Here is a 22935-nt window from a genome sequence, read left to right on the forward strand (position 1 = left end):
GCTGCTATCACTGTCATTCTAAATAGTTTCCTCTAGATAATGCATTTTAGTTCTTTTACTTATCAGACTCGAGTGAATAGCAGGCACACACTTGAAGCTGAGTAAACTTTCCTTCCCTAAGATGGTCAGATTTGGAAGTGTTCTCTTCCTGATGCCCTTCTAGTAGAGGTAAAGCAGCCTGTACGGTATAGTTGCTCCTACTTAGGTTTTATTTTTTTCCTCAGTCCAACCTGTGTTATTTCCCCTTTTGGTCATTTAACCACTGGAAGCCAGAGAGTACTGTTTAACACTTATTTGGGTGCATTGCTCTGCTCTGGTTCTTAGTTTTTCACAGCTGTTTGTTACTTCTCACTCTTAATTAGTTTCATCTCTTCTTGCTTCTGTGACTGGATTAACATTTTGTTAGTATTTGCTGCTGAAGTAACACAGCTATGAGTCCAAGCAAAACATGGACTTAGATAAAACCCTGCTAATATTGCTGAGATGAGACAGGTAATGGACTGTTTGCTGTAGCAGCATATCCAAGCTGATTCTTGCAAATACTACTAAAAATCAAACTTAAATAATCATAATTAGCAGTTGAAGATTGGTGAGCTCTCTGACCTTGGCTAGCAGAAATAGATCCACTGAGCTTCTTGGGTTTTGTGCTTTGGGAGGAGGTGGGGGGGCAGGGGCAAAAAAAAAAAAAAAAAAAAAATCCAAACTCTTTCCTTTTTACTAATTCTCTGATAGTTGAAAGGTTCTGTTGAAAGCAAGTCGATTAGTGTTGTTTATTTTTTTGAATAGGCAATTGCTGTTTGTTACTTGGGAAAAGCAACTGGTTCTGGAAATGTTCTAAATGGATGTGTCATCACTGAAGGTTTTAAACAGCTGAATATGATGTTTGTTTCCTCCCTTCCATGGCTCAAAATGGTATGAATAATTTTTTTAGTGTTTCCCAGATAATAGTCTGAGTGGAAGTGGTATGTGTTTCTGACTCAAGTTCCTAAATGTTGGTGGAGCACTCCCAACCACTGCTGATTTTGGTCATGTGGGAATTCCATAGGAACTTCTGACAGATGTATAAAAGCAAACATTTTGTAACGATGGCAACTTACCCACAAAGATTGATGTGGTTTGTGACATAAAACTTTGAAAGTCCTCTTCTGACTGGCATAACTGACTTGACTTTCCTGCCTAAAATGTGTTAAGTGGTATAGGATAAAAATTCAGTCATGAGGATTGTTTTTTAAGTGTGTAGAATGTCTTGTAGAATGCTAGACTAGAATTTGTGTTAAATTTTTATATGGCTGCCTGCTACTGTTCTTATCTTCCAGAATTCAGGTGGTTTTTTTATGAACCCATCTCCTTTATAGTTTCATAAGCTCTTAGCCAATTTCAGGTTTCCTTGTTCTTTCTACATATCTTGGAGCATCAAAAAAGATGCAAGCTCCAGTGTTAACTGAAATGGTGCTGAAAAAAAATTAGTGAATTTTACAGGGGAAAGAAAAGGGGAAAAGGAAAAGAATGGGCACATCTGTGTTAAAGAATGGTATTAGGAGGATAACATTGATGTGACCTGGAAAGGACTAACTGATAACTGTCTAACTGTCATCCCAAGCTCATCAAATGTGCTGCAATGAAAGGTTTTATATGTCATCAATATAGTGGAGATATGGTTACTCACCATAGGCAGCAGAACAATTCTCATTTCTGGAAATCCACCTGACAACCACTGCTTCTTAAGAAGCTCAGCAGCATGGCAGCCCAGCAGAGTTTTAATGAGGAAATGATAAACTTTATGCTAGATATCTTGTCTCCAGTGAGAACCTCCTCATTTTCAGTCTCAACTCCAGCACTGTCCAGTGCTGAACCTGGGTGTTTCGCCTTGTGCTGCCTTTCCTTTAAGGGTGTTTCCAGCCTTCCACCTAAAGAACCAAGGTTAGAAAAAGGATTGAGAGAGCCTATTGGTTTATAGCCCATCCAGCTAAATTACCCTCTGAGGGGAAGCTGAGCCCTACAGACCAAATGTATTGTGTTTCTAATAATCTGCTGGAGAAACAGCAGTTCAAAAACAAGCCAGAAAAGCATACAAATCCAGGGAAATTGGGACTTGTTCTTTTCCCATGTAGCAATGAAAGATCACACTCAGGTCTTTTTTTGAATAAGCAGCTTTCAGGTGAGAATTGCTTCTTTTCCTTGGGATACAAACATAGAGAATTGGTTCCAGTGCATCAGAGACAGAAGAAGCCTGTTATGCCATACATTAGAAAATCCAAAGGAATTTCTGGTATTCAGGGATGCAGTCTCTGAGAGGCTTATGGTGCTCTTGTGTGTTACAGTGTCTGTCCTTGAATCCCACACGCTATTTGCAAACCCCTTAATTCCTACTGAAGAGGGAAGAGCAAACCTATTGCATGGTGAAAAATAAGGCAATGTTATGTTGACCTTCTGTGATGTGGGCTAGTTTTTCTGTAATGAATAATGAGTTTGATTCTTTTTTTTCTCTGCGGGAACAATATTGCAGGAAGAAATTTTCAAAGAGGAAATATGTAAAATCAGCACTTCCTCTGTTCATCTTGAGCCTGACTATAGATCAGTAGAAAAGTAGATCAAAGGAGATTAACTAATTCTTCTCGGCGTATGTGTGCGCCCACAGGCCCAAAGGGAATTCTCTCAGTTGTTTTACCAGCTGCACTAATATAATTTAGTGGGATCATATTTTAGTTAATTCATAGGAGTATGTACTGTATTGGTATAAACACTTTCAAAGCAAGGTTATAGACGATATTAAACTATGATTAGGAATTCTGCAGTCATTCATTTGCTCCAGCCAAGCTACCTGTTTCTTCTCCTTAGGAAAATGTAATAGCATCATTACCTGAAGCATCAGGCTGTCAGTGCCAGCTGTGGCAGTGTATTGGTCTTCCAGTGTGTCTGGGTTGTTATTTTTGCTCTGCTCATGTTGGCATTCCTGTCCAGCCTCACCTCCCAGCAACAGGCTGGGTGTGCTGGGAGAGGGTGGTTGACGTGTGAAAGAGCAAACAGGGACTGCTGAGACTGAGCCTTTGATTTTTGTTTTGTTTTTGTCAACTCTGCTTTTAGAGCTGTGTGCACAGCTGAAATTGCTGCCCTCAGTAATTATTCCTGGAAGGACACTGTGGTTATTATTGTAATTGATGCCATTTTCATTTGCCAAAACCCAGAATTGGCCATGGCCATGATCTGAGCTGGAAGGACTAAGTAGGCCAGAAGAATTGCTCCTATCAGTGTCTCTTCTGCCTTTGTTCTGCCCAGAGGTGGAAATACTTTTAACAAACCTGTGGGCCTTGCTTTCTGTATTATGAAAACATTTTTAAAAGCTGTCATGCTTGCAAAAACCTTAGGTGTACAGCTAATAATTTTGTGTTTGTGTGGGTTTAGCAAATGCTGAAGTGTTTTGCCTGCTTCTCTCTTTGACTAAACTGATATTTTAAGATACCTTAAAAGTCATCTTCTCTCAACTTACCTCCTCCCAAAAAGAAAAATTACATTAAAAAAGGACCTGTCTTCTGTCCAAAATACATGCCACAGTGGCTAAAGTAGTTTTTCAAGATCTTTGTTTTTCTTCATGGATGCAAACTTACCTTTGCCATTCATAACAATATATGTGGATAGGCCACTTTTTTGTGGTCTCTCTTCCCTGAAACAGGAGTTGTTTTGACTTCTTGTCAATTTTACAAGACTGACAATGCCACCATCAGACTTGTGTGGTTGTTATTTAGAAAAGCTGTTGGATGTAATAGCTGCCTTCTGTTTCTCAAAAGATAGAGAGGTGTTTGCTGTTGGGTGCAGCTGATAAATCTGAGCACACACATTTTCCACGAAGTAACTTGAGTCCATGAATTCAGACGGACTGGAGGACTTCTTTTATGTACTGTGTGTTAATGTAAGAATGAATTGTTAACTTTAATTGCAGGGTATTACACTGAAAGTGCACAGGGTACCCAGCCAGTGAATTTAAATCTGGCCTTAAAAGGAAAGTGTGCTGGGTGATATCATAGCTAGAAAACATGTTGGAAGATGCAGGACCCTCATATTTTCACTTTCTTTTAATAGATATAGGAGTTACATTTCTTTTTCTGGGTTTTGGTCTTTGCACAGTTTGATTGCTAGACTCCATATTTTGGACAAGATAGATAATTTTTTTAAGGTATTTACATATCTTGTACTATGATGGCTGTATGGTCCTTCAACCACGAGTTTGTCTGCAGGTGTATTGTTCAGACATATAGAAGAGAAGTCTTAAAAAGAAAATTGCTTAGTAAGTAGACTTTGAACACTTTCAAGGTGCTTTACTGCTCTTTGATCAGATGTTATTTTTAACATGTTACAGGGTGTTTAAGTATACAACTGAAAATTATGTCTGAATCACAGACATTTTTTATTATTAACTTTACTTATGTTTCTCCAATTGAGAAAAGTTAAAATGAATGCTGGATTATTTTTATTCTTTGTATTTCAGCTGAAATGGCTTTTCAGATACTGGATTTTATTAATTGCCAAGTGTTCAAAGATAATATCTGACTGTATGAAATATTTCTTTAGATTAACAGAGGCTGTATAATTGCATGAGAAAAGGTTGGAATTACCTATGGTATCATGAGGTACAAGCAGAGCTATTTTGCTTGTCCTTAGAAGCAGAACTGTGGACTCCAGGGGTTAAAACTATTCTGCAGATGCTATGGAATAAACAGAACAAAACTGGGAAGAAAGGTACTAATTTCTTGCTTCAGACTGTTCTTTTTCCTGACTCCACCTCATTCCCTCAGGAGTGGGGAGGAAACAGCAGAGGAGTTCAGATGAGTGACTCATGAGAAGTATTCTAGAAGTATTGTAACTTATCTTCATAGTGATGCTGAACACTCATCTCTGTCTGTATGTGATAAAAACAGCTTATACTAAGGCATGCCTGTTTACTTAGAGCTGTAGCTGTTAAAAAGCAATCTTTGTCTTCTGAAGAAATACACAGATCAGGTATTTGCCTAGCTAAGTTGATACACAACTTGGTTCTAATTTTTTTCATTTTTACTGGAACCTGACAGAACAATTTTCTTCCTTTCCTAGATCCTTTTAATCATACAAATTATTGCCTGAAACCAGTTGGATTAACCTCAGCCCAGAAAAAAACTTGTTAAATGCTGATTGGCAAGAGATAAATCTTTATTTGAGTAGATTTTTTGATAGGTGTCATCAGCAGTGCTGCTACAGTCTTCTGCTCATTTGTTCCTAGAGAAGAAAGCAGATGTATAGGAAAGGTTGCTATTTTTAGCTGATTCAGAGTTCATGTTTTTTCTTTTTTCTGTCTAGTGTAGATGGCAGACATCTGTATTTTAACCTGCAGGTTGCATTTTTGTAATATATTCTCTTTATAGTCACCCATTAAAGACTCTTGAAACTTACTTAAAGGTAAGTGTAGCTTGAAAATTTCAACACTTTTTTTTTTCTTACAGCTATCATGTCAACATAAAATGCATTATTATTATTTTTGAAAAAATGCGTATCATCATTGCGCTCCTTAAATTTGAGAGTTAAGTGTGGAGATCTTACCTTGCTAACAGGTCTTGTGGAGGTCATCAGATCACCACTCAAACCCCTGTAGACATGTCATTCTTTTTTTAAGTTAGGCCATTTTTAAACCTTCTTTCTTATTTCTTAGCTTATTTCGTAAGCTTTCTTATTGGAAATAGATGACATTTGGAGAAGATGGATGGCAATGACCTGCTGTCTTCAGTTATTTTAAGTTTTATTAATACAAACTGTTTGAGATGCAATGTTCTTTATACCTTCACAAAGTTCTGTTATGATTCCTAAATTAGTTTGAGGAACAGAAGCTTAAATTAATCATCTTGAATTTACCCTGCTTTCATTCTCTGTTTCTATTAACTCTTCTACACAGAAAATTGTTAGTCTAGATAAGATGCTGAAAAATTGAAACCTTAGTTTGGTTTCTCACAGTAGAATTCTAAACAGCTTTTGGTTTTTAGAAGACCTCTTAGGTAACATTAGAAACTGCATTTTGTGCACCAGAAGATACTTTGGATGATTTTTTTGAAGTTGAAAGAAGAGGTGATTAGAGATGCTGTTTGCACTGAGGCAAAGGCACAGATTTTGGTTGAAGGGGATGTAAGGGGGAAATGCCAGTTAATTGTGAGCAAAAAATTAAATAGCCAGAACTGGGTTTTCCTTTGCTTCCTTTCCTATGGAAGCAATTGCACACACAGTCCTATCATGAGTAGGATGTTTTTGCTTACTTACATGCTTTAGATTACTATAGAAATCAATACAATATTGACTCAGTTGTGCTGGTTCTCTCTCTAATGCAAACTGTGACATACTGGCTTTTAACTCTTTGTGGTAATGTCACAATTCAAAAATGTACAATGTTAGGTGAGATATATGTTAAATTGCTTTTGGAAATAGTTTATATTAATTGTATTAGAATTTTATCTAAGATCACTAGAATAATTATCAGAGTAAATGAAAATGTTCTGAATTTTTGCAATTAACTGAGTGTGAAAGTGTACTTTTTAAGGTAACTATTGAATTTCTAGCTGACTTTGAAGCATTAATTACAAAGGTAAAAAACGGACCATGTTCAGATAATTTGAACTAAATCAGGCATTATCTCTGTCAATGTGTCCAGGTGGTAATTTCAAAGAAGGCATATGGAACCCTTAGCATTTGCTTACTGTATAAATGTACTGACTCTTGAAAAGTGTTCATTTACACTGAACATATGGGCTTAGCTGGAAAACCATTATCTAGCAAGTGTGTCTATATCATATGAAGCTTGAGTACGCATTTTGCCAGTATTTTGCTTTTACACATAAAATCTGATTTTTATTTTTTTTAAATGCATGTTTAGTTTTGCAAATAAGCTAGTGTCTGTTCCTTAGGGCATTTTTCACAAATAGAAAGCAATCTATTTTCTGTGTTGTGGTTGTTGTGTTCCACAGTAGACAGGAGGGTGTTGCAATAGCTGAGCTTTGAGGATGCCTATAGTTTATTAGAACTAGTTCTGCTGTGGCCAAGAAGAACATGAGTTGTCATATGTACTTACATGAATCTGTGTTGCTTTTTAATAAATGGCTGAAATGCTAGAACAAAGCAGTGTGGTGTACAAATCATTGCTTTTTTGTAATTAACCCCAAATATATGATATTTCAAAATAACTAGACTCCATGTAATGAACAGAATATATTTATAAATGTATTTGTTAGTCTTGAGAAATTTTAATCAGAAATTTCATGATGAATCAGAATCTGGTGCTGTGTTTTGCCAGGCCAGGACTCTTGAGGTCAGGCAGCCCTTGGCCAAGGTACTCTTTTGCACTTAGAAAACTTCTACCTGCATAAAGTGTTGGGGGGAAAGGGAGGTGTTTAAGCAGTTTATTATGTTGCAATGAAGCTATTGAAGACATTTTTGCAAAAGAGTTCATGTAAGCTTTTCCTGCCTGTGGCCCCCAAAGGTGGGAATTCAGTATGTCTATTTATATCCAGACCTTTTACACACCATTTAAACCTGTCTTTCTCTCTCCCTGGATTCCTATGTGAAACCTGAGTGCAAATACTTTATTGAAGAGCTATAAACTTGCTCACCATTGACAAATTCTGCTCTTGGCAGCCACTGAAGGACATCAGAATTGCCTTAGTGCTGCACACCAGGAGCAAAAACCCTCCCTCTGTTCCTGTACACTGAGGCTTATCCAGCAACTTTTGACAGAAGCCATTTACATAATACACCCACGAGCCAGCACCATTTAGGCAGATTCAAGCTGAAGTATTTATTCAGCAAGTTGTAGGGCTTCATATTATACTTCATTATTATGGTTTATTTTAATAATATTATATTTAAATATACTTGATGTAATTTTTTTTCAAGTTGAGGTTGTGTTTACTTGTACTAATTGCAAAAAACCCATGGGTTTGGTTATTAATAGCCGGCTTTTTAATAGTCAGCCTATTGCTTTAAGATTTTACTTGTCATTTAATTCTCAGAGGATTTCTGTGGGGCATTTGTTGTCTTCAATGAGTTAAGTGAGGACTGTTTTGGTGCTCTGACCAGTGCCATATGAAAGCAGTTAAAGTGCTGGAATTGTTTACTGCCTGAAGCGTGGTTAGTCAGCAGAGCCAGTACACCACATTTCTTTGCGGCTTTTCGTGGAAAATATTAAACAGTCGCTCTTTCTTCAGTTATAGAATTTTTACGTTTTCAGCTGCGTTAGTCACCGACCTGGCAAAGACTGCCCCCAAAAGAAGCAAAAGGCGGGGTTTTTTTTGGTGCCAGAGGAAGTTACCCTGGGAGCGGTGGCTGGGTGCTCTGTTAAGTGTGACATGTGAGCATTACTAGGCATTTCACCCTGCCAGGCTGCAGTCGCTGCTCGCTCGGCTGCTGCTCAGGGGCAGCGCTGCCGTGGCAGTGGTTGGTGCGCCGCTCCTGCCGACTCGGACAACCAAGCTGTTTTTCGAGCTTTACAAGGATATCTGCTGATTGTATAATTTAATTTGTCAAGGAAAAAAACTGATAAGCAGAAGCTCTAACTGAAGAGGAGAATCAGGTTGGCGCAGTGACAGATGTTCGGATAAAGAAGTTGGCTCAGAGATGTACAGAGTCTGATTTTTTTTTTCCTTTTTTTTTTCCTCCCCCTCAATCTGAATGAAGACTATCATGGGAACTGCATTCACATGGTGATCAAAAGAAACACTTGAGTGATGAACTGCTTTTGCAGAAGTCGTCTAAGGCAGTAATTGGAGCTTTTGTGTGCAGTAGCTAGCTTGTTTTGCTGAAGCATTCCTCCTCAACAGTATTTCTGCCTGACGCGTTCCCTGTGAGAAGCCACAGCTACTGCCTGGTGAAGGGAGAATGAACGCTCCGCATTGCTGGTGTCCCTGACGGAGTAACACCGGCTGCTTTGCTTTTGCTGGATTCAGCCGGCAATGTTATTCAAGGAGTTCATTGTCCCTGTGGTCTGACTCATCGCATGTAAATGTGCTGCAGCCGTGCTGCACGTTGCAGCTCTTTTCTTGCATGGGAAAGAATTATTTTCCTCTGAGCAGGTCCTGAATAACTGCTGGAACCGAGATGTGTTTTTCTGTCTGGACTGTTTTTGACGTTGAGAAAGGAAGCTGTAGAATGGCAGGATGATCGGGAGGCGCGTTTATTTTCAGTCCGCAGAAAGCCTGTGAGGGTTGATTTAAACTGACCTTGCAGGAGTGAGAATAGCTGCGGCCGTCTCTCTCGGGGCAATTGTTCCTTGTTCCGTCCTCTGCAGGACGGAGTCTTGTCTTCTGCAACAATGACTTCGCTGTGGGGGTAGAAGGACGCTGTGGAAGTTGTGACATTAACAAAGACAAATTTGCTCGTGAAAGGACAGCTGTGTGCAACAGTGAGTGCTGTTCGAATGGAATTGGATCTTGGGATATTTTTATCTCTTTATTTAGCTCTTCCACAGTTTCGTTTTTGTGGTTTTGATGCTTGGGGACTTCTTATTTTATAAAGAACAACTTTTTTTCAGCAGTGTCTTGAACATCTTGTGGTGTTTAAGTCTGGAAAATGAAGTGTGAGGGGGGATTGGAATATCTCTTTCTAGATGCTAAGACACCAGCAGTAACACAAGTTTGTGAGGGCATGTGAAACAGGTGAAAGTATTTCCTCTATGGTCACTATTGCAATACCTGCAGTCTGCTTCCAAAAATACCACTGCTGGCATTTTTTTGTTTGCTGTTGCTTCCTCAAACGGATCGAATGAGTCGAGTCTGTATTGTTGTTTTGGAGGAGGAGGAAGATGATTCTCCCACATTTATTTCCAGTTTACCTCAGGAAAATGTATCTGTACATCCATCACCCCCTGGAAATGTGCTGGTAAGCCGTGTTGTTTGTTGGCATATTTCCTGCTTATAATGCTGTCTCAAGTACCAATAGCTATAGTCCTAAGATTAGGATGAACATGTACAATGTTGAAACAAGACAAAGTGATAAAATTTGCGTATAATAAGGATGGGAAAAGCTGAAACTTCGTGGTGGAATTTATGCTTGCAGGGGTCCATTCTATTCCGTGTAACCTTATTTATGGTGCAGCAAGAACAGGTCTTGATTCTTGTGTAACAGCAGTGGGGTTTTAGAAGGGGAAATGTATTTGGAGTAAGTGGGTTTTCCCTGCTCCACTTCTCACTCTTCAGTAGTACATTTATGCAGTACCACTTTAGAAGCTGATGTGATCATTGTATTATAATAATATGCTATGTTTATTTTGAGAACTGATAAGAGTATATAGTTACATCAAACGAGAGTGCTTCTAAGCTAAATTAAAAATTACCATAACTCACAATCTTAGTATAACTGTTAGATTCACATTAGCACTTTCTGAAAATTATCAACACTGGGGATTGTGCTTTTATTGCTTTAAATGATTTTTTTTCTGTCAAGTGACTGACTTAAATCTTGCTAGCATACCTCAGCAGCTTTTCTTACTTACTAAGAAATCCTGCTATATTTAGTAATAGATGTGTGTGAGTGTGAATTTGTTACCATACTTATCTGATGCACTTTGCTTTCCCACTCTGTCTAAACAGGTGAAAGACTTCCAGTAACTTGAGTCACTTGCTAATGGAAAAGGGGATTGTTTGCTTATACTGTATAGAATTTGCAGCATGTAATGACAACCCTAGTTTTGTTCTAAGGCATTCTCTTTTCAGCTGTTACAATCTTCTCAGCTCCTTTTTTTTTTTTTTTTTCTTTCATGTATATATTTAATTGCCTTAGAGGATGTCTGTGTGTTTGAGGTTTTTAAAACTTGCAGTTTCTTTGATTCTAAATACTGGTGCTGATTTCTTTGTTTTACTGACTGGAATGGTTTTTTTTTGTCATTATCTTGTGTTTCTGTTATATATCAAAAAAACTGTATACGTATCACTGAAACCTAAAATGAGGTTTTATTTTAAGATGTGTTTTTTCTTCATTTCAGCCACCATTGGTTCAAGCTATATTTAATGGAGATCCTGATGAAGTTCGAGCACTAATATTTAAGAAAGAAGATGTTAATTTTCAGGTAAAATCAAATATCATTATCTTTGAATAAATTTTAATTTTGAATATATTTTAATTTTGTTTGTTATATCTTTCTACTGTACTAATCTCTTTAAAACTTTGCTAATTCTTGAGCTGTACATTTTATATACTAGGCTAAGTAAAGCCTCTACATACACTTAATACTGGGAATCCGGTGTATAGCTTTGCAGAGTTGTGTGAATAGTTACGACTAATTTTATATTCCTTGTAAATGTTAGTTCTGCAGTGGTTGGGTAACTGCAAAGTTTGTTTATGCAGTTGTATCAGAGTAGTTTACGGAAAGCTAGACTGGTTGAGTGTGATGCTATGTAGACTTGAATTCTTTTTAAATTGAATATAGTATACATTAGACAATTATAAGAACACAGTCTGGGTTTTCAGTAGGTACATTCAATAGTTGATTTTAAAAAGGGAAGCCTCATGATTATATTAGTAAGAATGAGAAACTGGGTTTATATTTTTGCAGTGCTGCAAACTCAGGCTCTGAAGACATAAAAATAATACTGAAATGGTACTAAGTTTATTCCATTGGGTGAAATTCAAGATTTGAACAGCATGCAGTTACTGTATTTCTAATAAAATTCTAATATGTGTGCTTGACACTATGAAAGATAATATGGTATAAACTCTACATGGATTAGAAATTGTTTTGATTATTACAGCAAACTGACACAAACCATTTCGGGCTTATGCTGCAGGAATGTGTATAGCTGTTTCTCCTCCAAATGCCTCAGAGCAAGAGTCATGATAAAAGGCAAAGGTTAAGATGTAGTTGCTACCTAGGGGCCTATTTAAGACCATGATGATTGTTTACACTTTCTTCTGGGGAGATGTAAACCAAAAGCAAATATTTAGTTTGGTATGTCTCTTTTGACATTTAAAAGCATTCTGCAGAATTTACAGCTGAGAAGTGGCAGCTGAAAAATCCTAGTATAAGGGAGCCCTCCTGTTGTCTTGAAGAGCTTGAATAGGACCCTGTATAAAGAAATTTTCTGACAAATCTGAAGCTTTGTTTGATATGGATGGACTTTTTTTCCTCTTTCAGGAGTTTCATATGTCCTTAAGCAAGATTGTATGATGAATTTTACTAAAATATAAAATATTCTTTTTCATTATGAGAGCATTAGTTTTGTATCCTTCCCATGTCTGCACCTATATGCTCTGGTCATGTTGCCATTTTTATTTTTAGAACATAATTAGTTTTTGTTGTTACTTTGTATTCATTCATGTGTTTAAAGTCAGCATTCATAGCTACAGAGCTCCTAAGCAAAGTTAGGTTTACTATCTTTCTGCTTTTTAAAAATTATGTATTACCAAAGCCTCTGCTATATTTCAGTTTGTATGTGGGAGTAGTTTTGTATTGGGTTTTGTTTTTTCTCAAGTTTTGTCAAACTCTTGCAAATAAATAAGAAGATAGGAAGTCAACAGATGTGCTTAAATAGAAAAGCTCATAATTTTTTGCTGTCTTTGAAGAGAATTGCTTCAGATTGCCAGGTACTTATATTGCAGGTAGAATAGTCAAAATCTGGATGTTTTTACGTTTTATATTTATTTATTTATTTATTTATTTATTCCTTTCTGTGGATACATCTTCCTTTAATAGAACGTGTGTGCACTAGGTGTTAGGCTAGTAACCTCCAAGGTGTGGTTAGAGTCCACACAGGACAAATATGCTATTTTTTTATAACTACCTTGTTCAGCGTAGGGAGATGCTTATCACCCATGACCACTGTTTATTATCATGGCAATCCTAGTCCTACTACAGTATTTGATATTAGATTTACATTTACCCCTTAAATGCTGTTTGTTGGGACTAAATTATCATGTAAATTCTCCCATTGTCTGGTAGAAATGAAGTAGACTGCCTAGTACATTTTTCTGTGTGTCTTGTATGCGTTTTGTTCCTTTCCTTGGGTTTTTTGTTGAAGGCGTCCTTGGCTGGAGGTAATATATGTCTACATAAGTCTAGATCCAGGGTTACTCCCTGTGTTATGTGTTACAAATTGGTGTGGAAAGAAGGACGGAAAAAGTGAAGAAAATGAAGTAGTTATTTATATTCCTGAAAAAGAGAAGGACCGGAATAAACTGTTTTAACCATTGTGGATTGTATTAGACCACTGTATACACTTGGGTTTTTTCCACTTTGCTATCCAAGTATTTCAGTGCAGTTACTTGAATTCCAGAGTTATTCCCTCCAATGCCTCTGCAGAGTCATTTCCCCCTCTCAAGAGCAACTAATTATTTTGCAGTTTGTATTCTAATAGTTGAGATTCCTTCCATCCTCCCCTTCTCCTGTGCATGGGCTGGACTCTGTAACTGAAGGCCCAGCAGCATTCTGTGAGTTAATTTTGCCCAAAAGTGAACTGAAGATAGGGTGGTTGTACATTTTGTAGTGACAGTGACACTCATCTAGGAAAGTTATTTATGATGAAATGTGGGTATTGTTTTCTTTTTGTTTCATCCAGCTTCATTTACATTCTTTTATGAAATCTTTCAGATCATGAGTTGCAGTGTGTGATTGTAAGATGATGTACAAATAGCAAAAGGGCTTTTTTCAGGAAGAAGATTGTTCTCTGTTCATGCCACACCAGCCTCTTGAGTCACAGGCTCAGTTTAGATTTAGAAAGTATGTATTGTATTCCGTCTGCTGTTGTAATCTTTGGTGAAGAAAGAACAAATTGAATGTATCCCTAGCTGCTTAAACTGGGGTTCAAAGAGGCTTACCCTCCCTGCAAGCTTGAAATGTGCAGCTCCTTATAGACAAAACTGATTTACAGGAATTTTGTTCAGATAAATTGTTTGGAAGATGTACTTTCCTGAGGCTCCAAGTAATGGGAAAAAAAAATCCAAAGGGGAAGGGGTTGCTTCTCACTTCTCTTTCCCCAAGAAAGCTTGAATAACTGTAGCTGTTTGTTTCATGAATCAGTCTTAAATCACATGCATCACGTATGTCAAATAGCATAGAGTTTCTATTACAAGCATGGCTTTTGGTATGCTGAGTGTGTTTGTTTAAAAAATTATTATTTCTTGGTACCATCCTGAGCTTTTGAGACTTGACAGAAAGGAAGATCTTGCGTGATAGTAGTGGACACATTTAATATCTATTAGTTAATGGAGATCTTCAATATTCCCTGCTCTTGCTGATTAGATTAGTGTGACTGGTTTGAATTCTACCTTTCAGCAATTAGTTTTAGCTAACTGAATGATTTCAGCATTGTATTTATAAATTAGTATTGGTTTGGGCTTTTTTTTTTCAAGATTTGGAGACCTGTTACTGTTGTAAATGCTAACATTTCTGTTTGTAATCAGAACTCGTATGATGTATGTTTAGTTTAAAAGATCGTGAAAATGGAGTATTTAATCTCAGCTATTAGTTAAGAATGTAATTTTCTCAAGGGAATATGAGCTCACTGTCAAAAATCATTTAAAGGTTGCAAATCTGACTATTGAAGTGGTTGTTCAAAATCAGAACAATTTTTCCTCCTCCTAGACCTATTAGGGTAGTATTTCTTGCCATGAAAATTGATACTTCAGGTAACCCAATATGCATTTTTCATAACCCCATTGCACTCGATCTTAGCTGAGAGGACAAACATCTGATCCTCTCTGGAGCTGGGGTCAGTGTGCCCCTTGCTCTTCTCATAATAAAGCCAAACAAGCTGTTTTTGTGGAGGATTCTCAAAATCACACAGATCCCTCACAATGCTCAAAAATGATCACTGTTGCTATATGAAATAGTAATATTGACATATGTGACAAGGGACTTAAACATGAAGTTCCTGGATCTTACCACATATTGTGCTTTGTGAGATTAAAATAGATTTAAACTATGAAATGTTCTAAAGCTGCTTTATGTGCGAGTTAGCGTTTTTTTCCCCAACATAAAATATAATAATGGTAAGTGAAATTTGTCATACTATACCATTACAGCCATTGTTACCCTGTAGTAATCAAGGTTCTCTGTATGATTTCTGTTCTGAATTATTGATCCAGCATGGCTCTTAATTTAATGCCTTTTTTGTGTAGTAAGTAACCACAAAGTAAAAATTCACCTGTGCTACTATTTTTGGAAGAACAGAAAAACAAAAAACCGTGGAACCAAATGATCCTTTGCCTGCACTCCCTAACCCACACCTATATTTGATAGCAATGAATTGTTGCCCATAAATCCCAAATTTTGTTGGTAGGACTGACAAGGGATATGATCCTGTAGCATCAAAGTGCTGGGTACAAACAGGATGGCTAAAGTTGTGTCTGACAGGTATTTTGAGTGGTAGGGTGGCTCCATGGATGTCTGTTCCAGTAGAGATACGGGCTTCATTCCCAATCCTAACAAATGTGGTGTTGCATAACTTCTTTGTGTTTTTTGTGTAGCAGGAGACTGCTGCTGGATGTTGTTCTAGGGTAAGACAGAAGATTAGGTTATCCTACTCTGCCGATCACTGTTTATACTGAAAGAGGAAGAAAATTGGCTTTTTAGTCTAGTGACTAGTCTAGGACTCCATATACAGCGTTGGGTCTGGGTACCAGGAGAATTAGATTATTGAGGGTCTCAAATATACAAGTAATTTACAAATCAAAAATGAAAATTTTAGTACAGTTTAAATAACAAGAAAGGTTATGATACGATGATTATGCTCATCAAGGCCCTAAAAGAGGTTAATAGAAAAAATAGGTAATGGATGTATGGCTTTCATCTTTATACTTCTTGTTTGAACTACTGGAGTAACAGGTGTTTTTCTGTGCACCTGAGAGTGCAGTGTAGAACAGGAAAGCCTGAATTACTTGGCTGCAGTATGGAACATTCTACAAGATTTAATGAAGTTTGATGTTCTGATCATACAAGTGAATCCTATACCTATTTCATGCATTAAAAGAATTTTTATATAAGTTGTTCTGTGGGAAATTGTAATTGCTCTCTAGTTCAGCAATTACATTGAAATATTTCTCAGTGGAAAGAACATTACATGAGGAAATGTGAGGGACTTGATTGAAAACGAATGAGAAGCCATAATTTGTAATGAGGTAAAAGTAATCGGTAGGTATTTTCTTACCTTTATTTATGTTCACAATCTTTCTGTAGCCATTTATTTTACCAATTACTAATGTGATTTTTCCTGCTTGTTTTTTATAAAAGATATATATGCAGACTACAAATTTGTACTTTAATTTGTCTTATCTGTGCTTCTAGAAACTTTTCTATATTAATTGATATGCATGAAGTGTTCAAGCTATGCCTTTTGTTATCAATGCCTTTGTAACTTAAAGTCACTGTTAGTGTGAGAATTTGCTGGTTGGGACAACTGGAGGAACTCAAAGTTCTCAAAGCAGGTTAATATGCTCTTTAAACAGCGGTGGTTGATGTGCAGCGCCATGTTTCTGTGCTTTCCGTGAGGGTAGGACTCAGAGAGGCTGTTTTTAACAGGGAGTGGTAATAATTTTGAGAAGAGGGGAGAAGACTGACAGTTTTGCAGAGATTTGTATGGGCCAAATAAAAGCAAAAGGTATGTCCAAACAGTATTCCTTTCCACTTGAGGAATGCTGACATTATTGATTGAGAAAAGGGGTTCATAGTGGTTTGTGATTTGGTGCACTCAGAGTATGTTTCTGGGAAGCAATTTTCCATGCCAGTTCGGCTGTAGCACATCTTGGTTCTAGAGAAAGCTTCTGGCAATCACAGCAAAGCTACTCTCTGGTTTTTGTACCTAAACTGGCGAGAGTAAATAGTGGTTAAAAACTAGTGTAATGTAGCAAAAGCTAAGCAGGAATCATGAGAAATTTTTAACTCTTCAAGTTTTGTTTCTGAAGAGGTGAGAATATGGGTTTGCTAACCAGTATATTTGTCCCAGACATGCCTCACACCCAGTGCTGGAAATTATTTTGTCAGGTTCCTGCAGGCAAATCGGATGATTTACAGGAAGGACTTTTTCACTGGCAGCTGAAGTTGGCAACAAAAACTTTCACTAAAGTATTTGTTACTGTGGAGTGAGTAGCATCTTACTGTATTCCTTGGCAGGACAGATATAATGTCTGGTTTGCTCATTTGAATGCGAGGGAGGACTTAAAAAGATGCCCAGAAAATTGTAAAATATTTTGAAGAACACAATTCATTTATTTTTTTAGTTTCTATTTTAATAGGTCAGGTTATACACTTTTAGTTTCTTAGTTGTTGCCATTGCTTAAGAGTTTCAATCTGTTGTGCATTTTTCTTCTCTGAAAGTTTCGGTCACTGGTTTTTTTATTTGGTCTTTTGCTAATTTCCAAATGCAGGCAAGCTTTTAATAAAAAGACACTGCAGTTATTGTAACTTGGACACTGTAGTTATTGTAACTTGAATCATCAAGACAGACATTGTGAAAGTGTAGCTGCAGTAGTACTTTGGAGGAGTGCACAGTTTAGACCTACTAAAATAAAACTTGAATTTAAGGCCTTCTTTCCAAAAATGTTGTAGTATCTTGCATCTCTAATCATAGCAAAGAAGTATTTAGTGAAAAATGCTGACTTTTGAGGTATTAATAAAGTGCATAGAAGTATCTGCATGGTTTCTTCTACATTGAGAACACTTTTTTTCCCTCAGAGATAGAATAAGGTCAAATTTAATTTCCTATCTTTGTAATGTGTTTTTTGTAGCTGGTGTATATCTTAGTATTTATAACTTCACATTACAGCAATCAAATCTAGAGGAAAAATTGTAAAACTGCTTGCTAATTTGCCATACTTTTTATCTATTTAAAAATCTGTTCAACCTTGAAGCCCTTTCTTTCTTCACTAGAAAGGTTTCTGCTTATAATATGTTTTTATCTTCAGTTTAAAGTGTAGCAGATTTGGGGCAGAAAATTACAGGTATTTGTGAGTTTGAAGGACTTTTTAATACGACGAGAACATAGGATATGTTATAACTTAGAGCTTGGTGCTAGTCACTTTAATCCTTTATTTTTCAAAATCCTTTGGATTTTCAAGCAGTAATTCCCCCTCAGTTTTCCTGCAAATAAGAACTGTATATTGAAAGAACACCATACATATGTATGCCTGTATATGAATGCATGCAAGTTATATGTAAAATGTTACTTTTTTTAAATGGTCACTTACCTTATGTTAATAACAGTAGGCATATAATGAAATGACAGTGAGAATAGTACTGTGAAATAACTGCAGGAGGTTGAAGAGGAAATAAAACATTCCTGTATAAACAAACACTAATAAAGAGAATTCCTGCAGTAAAATAGACTGCTGAGAAACTCAGGGCAGCAGCTTCTGCCTGTCAGTCTCTGCCTGGAACCCAGTTTCAGGTGCTAGAGCAGAGAGCAAGAAATCCTGTATTTCACAGGGGCTTTGAGATGTCACAAAGCACAGGTGAACTCAGGGTGGACATAAGTCACAAAACAAGTTCTGTGTGCCTTCAGACCCCTCTACTGCTAACTTCTAATAGGAAAATTTTTGTTACCCTTTTAAATAACAATAATTATACCTATCTCTTACTAAGAATTGTAAGAGATTCAGTTCTAATAAGAACTGAGAGATTTTGTAATTAGATAGGGGCATTTAAAATAGTTAATGGCTTTAATTTGGTATGTTTTCATTTTGTGCAAAGTATATGTAAATATATTTTTCAAATGCATGGCTGAGAAAAATACAGTGTATAACCTCCAAGACTGATGATAGTTCTTATCTTCTCTATTTGTTTGCCCACATACTTAAAATAAAATACAGCTTTCTGATGAGAGCAAAATGTTTATTTCTCCTTAAACCTGTGTTTGTATTTTTGTCCAATGTGCATCTCGGTGTACTGTATTGCTTTCTCCTTCTAGATAGTCTCTGTACTAAACTTTCTATGTGTCTTTAACCACAAACAGGAACCCCCATTTCCTGTGTGACCAGCCTGATGAAATGATGAGTCATATGAGACTCCTGCTTTATAATGTGTTCAGTTAATTGAAATTTCTTCACATCTGAAAAATGGCAAGAAGATTCTATGAAGAATTCTGGCTTTGAGGGGAGTGTTTGTGATCTTGAACCAGTAGCAGGCTGTGGCTGCTCAGAACTTGCATCTTTTCATCAGCTCTTAATGTGGAGCTGAAGTGTCTTGCATGTAAGAAAGTCCAGGAATTGGTTTTTAGAAGGACATTTTGTGAATAGCACAGGCCATTGTGTGTGGTGTTGGATTAACAAGAGACAGAGCTTGTGAAACAACTTGTCACTAAGCCTGATCAGTTTTTAGTGAGGTTTTGAAGGAGGAAATGGAGTGCAGCAGTACCATATGGGAATGTCCAGGAGTTATTTTGATAAAGAATTAAGTACCTTCTTAAATGCATAAATATTCATGGTTTATGTCTGAAGAGATATGAGGAAACTTTGCTGCAGGAAATGTAGGGAAGCTCTTTCTATACAAAAGCTGATTCTGCTTCTTAAGGATTGTATATTTGGTTGTTTGATCCATTGATCTGAAGCCTTACTGATTCCAGAAATGGAGAACTTTGGAGACTAATTCTTCCAGGAGTAGTGGAAACTTACTGCCAGTTGTATATTGTAAACAGTATCCATTAGCTACTCAAAGATCATTTAAATTCTTCATAAAGAAGTTATTTACTGTAACTTAACTTTAAAGTTAAGCATTTCCTGCTTGTTAATGTGAGATGTTTTTTAAGCATGTCATCTGTAATGATTAATCAGATATCTTAGTTCCTCTGTAGTGGTTTAGAGTGAATCATGTTTTTCAGCCTCAATATGAAGTCTGTCCAAATGGTGTTGAGTTCCTCTTCTGGTGCAGAAATAGATTCAAGATGTTTTAAATACAAGTCTGTATAATTAAGCATTTTCCTTCAGAATTGAAATATTTGATGAGAGAAACTTGCCAGTCCAGAGAGGAATGATTGCTTGCTTCGTGTCAATAGCACTGTCTTTAGCCTTTGCAATGAAATGAGGTTTTCAGATGTATCAAGTTATTACTCTTCTTAGAGTGGTACAAACAAACCTTTAGCAGAGTTGTACGATAATCTGACCAGTATCAGCAAATTGGTACTCAGTACAGTGGTCTTATGGGCAGTAGCTCTTGAAAAGTTACCATTGCAAAGGGGTGAACTAAGAACATTGTGCTTACATAGCATGCTTCTGCCTTGGACAGGAAATGAGAATTATTCTTTAGAGACTTTAGTATGAATTAATATTAGTGTGCTACTCAGGCAAACATATCCTCCTTCTCGTCAGGCCCAGTAAGCTTGCCCAGTACTATGCTAATGTGGATTTACTGTTTGCTAAACTGGGAAAACAAGCCTGGGTTTCTGCATGGCAGTGGTTTACAGTATTGGCCAAACACTGAATTTCTTTTGCAGTAATTGGGAATTTGATGGACAGCTTTTGTTTCAGTCACTGTGATTTCTTTAATGTTGAAAAATTCTCATTGGTGTAGAGAGCCATGAATAATTACTTCAAATTTAAAAGTTTGACAAGTTTTTAAAGTTTCGAGGGTTTTGTGTTTTAGTCTCACATATGATTCTTAGTGATAAGGATTTTGTAGATAATGTCTAATTTGCCATTTTACTTTTAGTGATTATTGCTTAAGATTGTAACCTTCAAAGCATAATTGAAGTTCTGCATTTCCTGCTGCTTTACAAAACAAGCTAGAGGCAAGGTCTTGAATAGTTAGAGCTTACTGGAGTTATTCCTGGCAGTTGCTGTGCCTGACATGCAAAGGATTGGTATTTTAGAACAGAACATCCCCTCTGAAAGAGCAGAGTGAAGAAAAAAGTTCAGTAGTCTTAATGTGCGTTAGCTTCCAACATAGACACAGTCCTTAAAAAGGGCATTGCTGGGAAAAGCAAGATAGGATTTGAATTTACTGATTATTTGTAGTCATTTTCTGGATGAAAATCCTTTATGCATATGCAGCATGCTTTTGAACAAAGACAATTTTCTCCACTATGCGAGTTGTTGAATCTATCTTACTATGGGATATCCAATATGCTATCAGTAAACATAATTTCCTTTGTCCAGTTTGGTCCTTGTACACAAGCTCTACGTGAGGTAGATGCATCTTTTAAGGTCCTTAAATCTTCTTTAATAAAAGATGGATGTACATCAAAAACGGTGAAAAGAAAGTGTTTCTTATTTCTTTGCTGCATGATGTAGGAAGGGCTGTCCCGTAAATACTCCAGGAGGAGGACTCTAGTCTATTGTCAGTAAGACCTGGAAACGCTCATACTGGTGTCAGGTGTCAGGACAAAGGAACTGGTGGAAGGTCATTGCAATGAGTTCTTGCTGAAGAGCGTGCTCCAGAAGTTCAGATACAATGTCTTGATTATGAAGTTTGAGGGGGTATTTTCTCAGGCCTATGATACCAGCCTGTACCTTTCTGTTTCCAAAACCAGTGGAATTCTGTTCTTTCCAATCTTTTAAAGTCCTACTTTATTATTATCATCCTTCCTGATAATTAATTTAATTTCTGTTTGAATTTGCAGTAAATAGTAGTTACATACATATGTATATGTGTAATTATGGTAACTTATAAATAAATTACATGATGCTGACTTGCTGTCTCAAAGGAGTGCAAATATCTTGCCTTGCAAGCTTTTCCTATAATGATAGTTATCTTCTAAGCTTTTCCCATGTCCACTTAGCCTAAGAAATAGTGCACAGAAGATACTTTGAAGGTAGTCAGCACGTTTAGATGAGATCTTATCCTCACTATCACAGATTTTCTTTTTGAGCAGTGTGGGGACTTTTCATTTTCCATTGTAGACTGTTGTTGGAAGGAAGTTTTTTACTCTCATTTTACTAGTGTTTTTCAGAGTAGATGTGTTCTGCAGGATTTTTCTTGCCTACAGCAATTAGCCTTTGAATTAGCATAGATTGTGTCGTATGCTGTTTGGAGTTCAGAATGGTGCAAAAGTCTCTTGAAGGGACGGGTTTGCATATTCCAACTAGATGACTGCATGAAGCTGTTCAACGTAACACACACCAGGAAAATGTTTTGGCTTGATCCAAGAAGAGGTGCTAACATTAAACATGCAACCTGAAAAGTACATCTTTTCCTGTCAGCAAGACAGTGCTGTTAGTGGGACAAATAATGTTTCACATTGGTGGTTGTCATTTGAGCACTTGCCTTTGCAATGAAAAGGGCAGAAACACCAGCTTTTCTGAACAAAAGTGTCAGTGGCCCAAACATAATGTGCTGGATTTAAACTGTGGTGGAGATGTGCATACCTTACCTAGTGTGGTGTGTGATCTTTCACTGGAGCATAAACAGAGCCTGTATTGTACTGTTTTCTCTCTTGGCATATTTTCTTATTTGTGCCCTCAAATATTACAGATGATGACACTGGAAGACGAGGCAGTGCCCCTATTCCAGCCCACTCTGTGAGCACAGGCTGGGTTACATAATGTGCTCCACAGCACTGTACTCTCATTATGGAAAATCCATTGTTTTCTCATAGTGCTTTTTTTGCTGTTTTTTTGGGTTTTTTATTTTTTGGTTTTTTTTCTTTTTAGAAATAGTTTCAGAATTATTTATCATTTTTCTTACCAGCAGCTTCATTCTGTTTAAAAGCTGGGGTTTTCTTCTGGCATACCTATCAGGTAAATGTTTAGAAATCATATAACTGGCATTTGGGAAGGATAAACCTTAGGGCAGGTATTTTCAATGATATATTATTGGTTTGGGGGAGTCTGTGTTTGGTTTTTTTAGGTGGTTGTTTTTGTTGGGGTTTTGTGTGGTTCTTTTTTTTAGTACAGCAGAGTTCTGAATGCTCTTAGAGGTTAATGGATGGGTATTTTTTAATTTTAGTGATTTTTTTTTTGCTTTCTCCCCCACAGGGATCTAGCATGCTAGCAAATTGTCTTGGCCCTAAAAGT

General features: G+C 36.9%; 1 protein-coding gene across 4 annotated transcripts in view; it reads left to right on the forward strand.

The window, feature by feature from the left end:
- ANKRD28 (ankyrin repeat domain 28) overlaps positions 1–22935 on the forward strand; it is a 120533-nt gene that overhangs the window by 37270 nt on the left and 60328 nt on the right. For 2 of the 4 annotated variants that reach the window (XM_005518925.3, XM_014248547.2), the window contains exons 1-2: positions 8371–9882; positions 10985–11068. In XM_005518925.3, coding sequence (XP_005518982.1) covers positions 9766–9882; positions 10985–11068 — 201 coding nt within the window. In that variant the 5' untranslated portion in view covers positions 8371–9765. Of the gene's footprint in view, positions 1–8370; positions 9883–10984; positions 11069–22935 lie in introns of those variants that run through there. The other 2 variants (XM_014248546.2, XM_014248545.2) reach the window with 1 other exon arrangement.

Source organism: Pseudopodoces humilis, chromosome 1, assembly GCF_049639895.1.
Source record: "Pseudopodoces humilis isolate 2021_Gansu_Grassland_sample_001 chromosome 1, ASM4963989v1, whole genome shotgun sequence".
In the NCBI taxonomy this organism is placed as follows: domain Eukaryota; kingdom Metazoa; phylum Chordata; class Aves; order Passeriformes; family Paridae; genus Pseudopodoces; species Pseudopodoces humilis.